We start from the raw sequence: 4,705 nt of genomic DNA on the forward strand, positions 1-4,705 counted from the left end.
TGAGTCGTGGCCTATGTGTTGTGGTAATATTGGTATTGTTGATTTGGCAATGTTATGGCATATTGGCACGTGTAGTGCAAGTAGTTTATTGTGTTGTGATACTGATACACATGTGGTTGTATAAGAGTGGGTATTGAAGCGCATGCGGTGAGATAAGGTGGGATTTATACGCGTGTTGCTAGTAAGGGAATTACTTAAAGCCACACGGTGATATAAGGGGGCTAAACCGCCAGCTATTTCGGGAAAAATATTTTTAAAATAAATGCAAAGCTCACGCGGTGATATAAGGAAGATTGTGATTGTGATTTGTGAAATAGGAACATGAGGTGTGGTACCTTGGTGTGATTTTTATTGTACATTCTAAATTGGAAATGTTCGTTGATTTGAACGGTTATTGCATTGTTCTCCTTAAACTCATTTCGCTCGTATTTTGACTATATTTGATCATGGTTTCTTTTATCATATGTTCCCTCTTTGTCGTCCTTTGTTGCCTTAATTTTCATTATTAGTCTGGTTTGATACATTGCTTATTCGTCATTTATTTCCTTTATTTCCCTGTTGTTAGATTTTATTAATATTTTGCACAGTTTTTCTATGTCTAGTAGGTGTCTTGACCTGAACTCATCACTACTCTATCAAGGTTAGGCTTTATACTTACTAGGTATAGGTTGTGGTGTTCTCATGTTACACTTCTGCATATTTTTTTTACAGATCCAGGTACTTCTGCTTGTGCCGAACGCTAGTGATTTGACCCAGATATTCCAAAGATTTCAAGGTATACATGCTTGATGCTTGCAGGCCTTGGAGTCACCCTTTGTCATTGATTTTACTAGTGTTTATCTTTATCAAACAATGTTGTATTAGAGATTCTCAGTATATTTCAGTAAATCTTATGACTTAGTTCCACCGGTTTTAAGGATGTGGTAATTGTTGTACCGTTTTGATTTCATTATGATAGTTATTAGTTTAATTTATCATCTTATTTGTAATTTCTGCTAAATTCTCAATGTATATTAGGATTACCTAGTCTAGAGACTAGGTGCCATCACGATATCCTAATGTGGGAATTTGAGGTCGTGACAAGTTGGTATCAAAGCTCTAGGTTCATAGGTTCTACGAGTCCTAAGCAAGTTTAGTATAGTATTTTGGATTGATATAGAGACGTCAGTACTTATCTTTGATAGGCTACAAAACCATTAGGAAATTTCACTTCTTTGATTCCTTATTGTGCTGATTTGTTGATTTCAAAATTCGAGCCTTTGTCTTTCTATTCTCCCACAGATGGTAAGGATATATAGTGTTGAATCAGATGATCATAAACCCACTCCCACTAAGTGTTGAATCAGATGACCAGATACCCACTCCCACTACTAGAGCCGCGAGAGGCCAGGGCAAGGTCCATGTTCGGGGTAAGGGTAGAGACCGATGAGGGGCACGTGCTGCCGCCAAAGCACCTACTCGAGCAACAGTTTAGGAGCCACCAGTAGCTCTGGTTGAGAGATAGGTACCCGAGGTGCATGTTGTTACCCATGGACTTCAGAAGACCCTAGCATATTTCATAAGCATGTTCGGTGCTTTAGCTCAGGCGAGATTGATTCCAGTTGCACCAGCTACATCTCAGGCTGGGGGAGGAGCTCAGCTCCCTCGGCTTGTACTCTAGAGCAGCGGTTCCAGGTTGATTAGGTTTCGGGAGTTTTGACAGTACAACCCATTATTTCGATTCAGCCTAAGGTCAGGGCAAGGCATTTGAGGAGGAGCAGAAGAGACTTGAGATGTTCAAGAGGTATGATCCTCCTACTTTCAGTGGCATAGTTTCTGAGGATGCTCAAGGGTTTCTAGATAAATGCCACCATATTCTCTTCACCATGGGTATTTTGGAGGTGAGCAGAGTTTCCATTACAATATATTAGTTGTCAAGAGCAGCATACAGGTGGTGGCAGGCTTACGAGAAGGGTAGGCCAGCTGATATAGCCCTACTTACTTGGGCTCAGTTTTAAAATATGTTTTTGAGAGAATTTGTTCCCTAGAACCTTCAAGATGCATGGTGCACAAAGTTTGAGCACTTATATCAGAGGACTTTGATAGTGTTAGAGTATGCCATCAGATTTAGTGAGCTATCCTGACATGCACCTGCCTTTGTTTCTACAGTCAAAGAGCGAGTCCGTAGATTTATCGGGGGACTCAGTTATGGTCTTAGATTTATCATGGCTTGAGAGTTGGAGGAGGATACTTTGCTTTAGTAGGTTGTAGAGATCGGTGGGGGAGGGGATGGAGGGTATGTGAGGCCGGGAGAGGGAGAACTAGGAGGCCAAGAGGCCTCGAGATTCTGGAGGATTTAGTGGTGCCCGCGCTCTAGTTGCAACTCGTCATGACAGAGGTTATGTTAGTCGACCAGTTCATTCAGTACTCCCAGTTGCTCGCATTGCTCTAGCTATTTCGAGGTCTCAGATCGCCCATTATGCACAACTACTTTCCAGTTTACCTCTTATACAAGGTGCCTTCAACAGTCAATTTAGCCGGCTAGGCTAGAGTCAGTTTTAGCAGCTACGCCCACATAGAGCTCGTTTAGAGTTTGGTGATACCAAGAATATGGTGAGGGACTATACCGGACTTAGGAGGGGTGCACCCCTATAGATTACACAGGCTCCACTAGCTCCGTGGGGTTCATAGGGTTCACCGACTACTGTTGCTCCACCAGTTGCCGCTCCACCTGTACCACTAGCTAGGGGTGGAGGTCAGGCGGATAGAGGTTGCCCTAAAAAGTGAGGCCAAGCTCGTTTCTATGCTTTTCTGGGTAGGACAGAGGTTGTTGCATCAGATGCTATCATCACAAGTATTGTTCCGGTCTATAATAGGGATGCATCAATATTATTTGATCCGGGTTCCACTTATTCATATATGTCATCTTACTTTGCTTCGTATTTGGATATATCTCGTGATTTTTTGAGTAGTCCTATATATGTGTCCATGCCCATAGGAGATTTTATTATTGTAGACCGTATATATTAATCGTGTTTAGTCACTATTGGTGGTTATGAGACCAGAGTTGATCTATTTCTACTCAGTATGGTGGACTTTGATGCGATATTAGGCATTGATTGGTTTTTTCTCTATCATGCTATTTTGAACCGTTACACCACGACTATGACATTGGCTATGCCAGGGTTGCCGCAGTTGGAGTGAAGGGGTACATTGGATTATATTCCTAGTAGAGTGGTATCCCTTTATGAAGGCACAACGGATGGTTGAGAATGGGTATGAAACATATCTAGCCTTTGTGAGGAATGTTAGTGCTGATACTCCTACCATTGAGTCAGTTCCGGTAGTAAGAGATCTCCCAGATGTGTTCCCAGTAGACCTACCGGGCATGCTGCTTGATAGGGATATCAATTTTGGTATTGAACTGATGCCGACACCTATCCCATTTCTATTTCACCATATCGTGTGGCACCAGTGGAGTTGAAGGAAGTAAAAGAAAACCTTCAGGAGTTTCTTGATAAGAGTTTATTTGATCGAGTGTCTCGCCTTGGAGTGATTTAGTTTTATTTGTGAAGAAGAAAGACGGCTCTATGAGGATGTGCATTGATTATAGACAGCTAAATAAAGTTACAGTCAAGAACAAGTACCCCCTACAATGTATTAATGATCCGTTCGACCAACTTCAGGGTGCTCCGATATTCTCGAAGATTGATTTGGGGTTAGCGTACCATCAGTTGAAGATTTGAGATTCAGATATTCCGAAGACTGTTGTTAGGACTCGATATGGTCACTATGAGTTTTTGGTGATGTCATTTGGGGTGACCAATTCCACAACATCCTTTATGTACTTGATGAACAATGTATTTCAGCTGTATCTTGATTCTTTCATCATCGTATTCATTGACGACATATTGGTGTATTCTCGTAGCCGGGATGATTATGAGCAACACTTGAGGATTGTGCTCCAGACCTTGAGGGAGAAGAAGTTATATGCAAAAATCTCTAAGTATGAGTTTTGGCTTAATTCAATGGCGTTTTTGGGTCATGTGGTGTCTAGTGAGGGGATTAAAGTGGATACAAAGAAGGTGGAGGCAATTCAAAGTTTTCCTAGACCGTATTCTACTATAGAGATCTGGAGTTTTCTAGGCTTGGCTGGTTATTATCGCTGTTTCGTGGAGGGTTTCTCATCCATTGAAGCTCATTTGACTAGATTGAATCAGAAGGGTGCCCCATTCATGTGGTCTGATGAGTATGAGCAGAGCTTTCAGAAGCTCAAGATTTCCTTGACCACAAGTCCAGTTCTAGTTTTTCCTTCTGCATTGGGTTCTTATACAATATATTGTAATGCTTCCCAAATTGGAACTAGATGTGTATTGATGCAGGGGAGTAGGGTGATTGCTTATGCTTCGTATAATTGAAGCCCCATGAGGAGAACTACCTAGTACATGATTTAAAGTTGGCAGTTTCCCGAGTTCCGTGGTTCTAGCACGGTCGCTCAACTGTTATATTCGGCTTGATTGTCTGATTTTATACAAATATGAACTTATGTGCAAATTTTATCTTTTAACCGCTTTATTATTATTGTTTTTAAAAGAAATATGAACATCGCTTAAAACACGTCTTTGGACTGCGTTACATGAAATGCACCCACAATCCGGAACACGTTTTATTTGATGTTTTGGGATTTGGATTCGGGTCACATGAAATGCACACCCAGGCTTAAGAA

The 4,705-nt window shown here is 41.4% G+C and overlaps 1 protein-coding gene across 1 annotated transcript; it reads left to right on the top strand.

Moving 5' to 3' along the window:
* Positions 1-3,241: 3,241 nt before the first annotated feature.
* Positions 3,242-4,397, top strand: LOC138869029 (uncharacterized mitochondrial protein AtMg00860-like). Its single transcript, XM_070146616.1, has 2 exons — positions 3,242-3,322; positions 3,849-4,397. The coding sequence occupies exons 1-2, from the start codon at positions 3,242-3,244 to the stop codon at positions 4,395-4,397; spliced, it is 630 nt and encodes a 209-aa protein (XP_070002717.1).
* Positions 4,398-4,705: the final 308 nt, after the last annotated feature.

This window comes from Nicotiana sylvestris, chromosome 5 (assembly GCF_000393655.2).
Source record: "Nicotiana sylvestris chromosome 5, ASM39365v2, whole genome shotgun sequence".
Classification (NCBI taxonomy): Eukaryota; Viridiplantae; Streptophyta; class Magnoliopsida; order Solanales; family Solanaceae; genus Nicotiana; species Nicotiana sylvestris.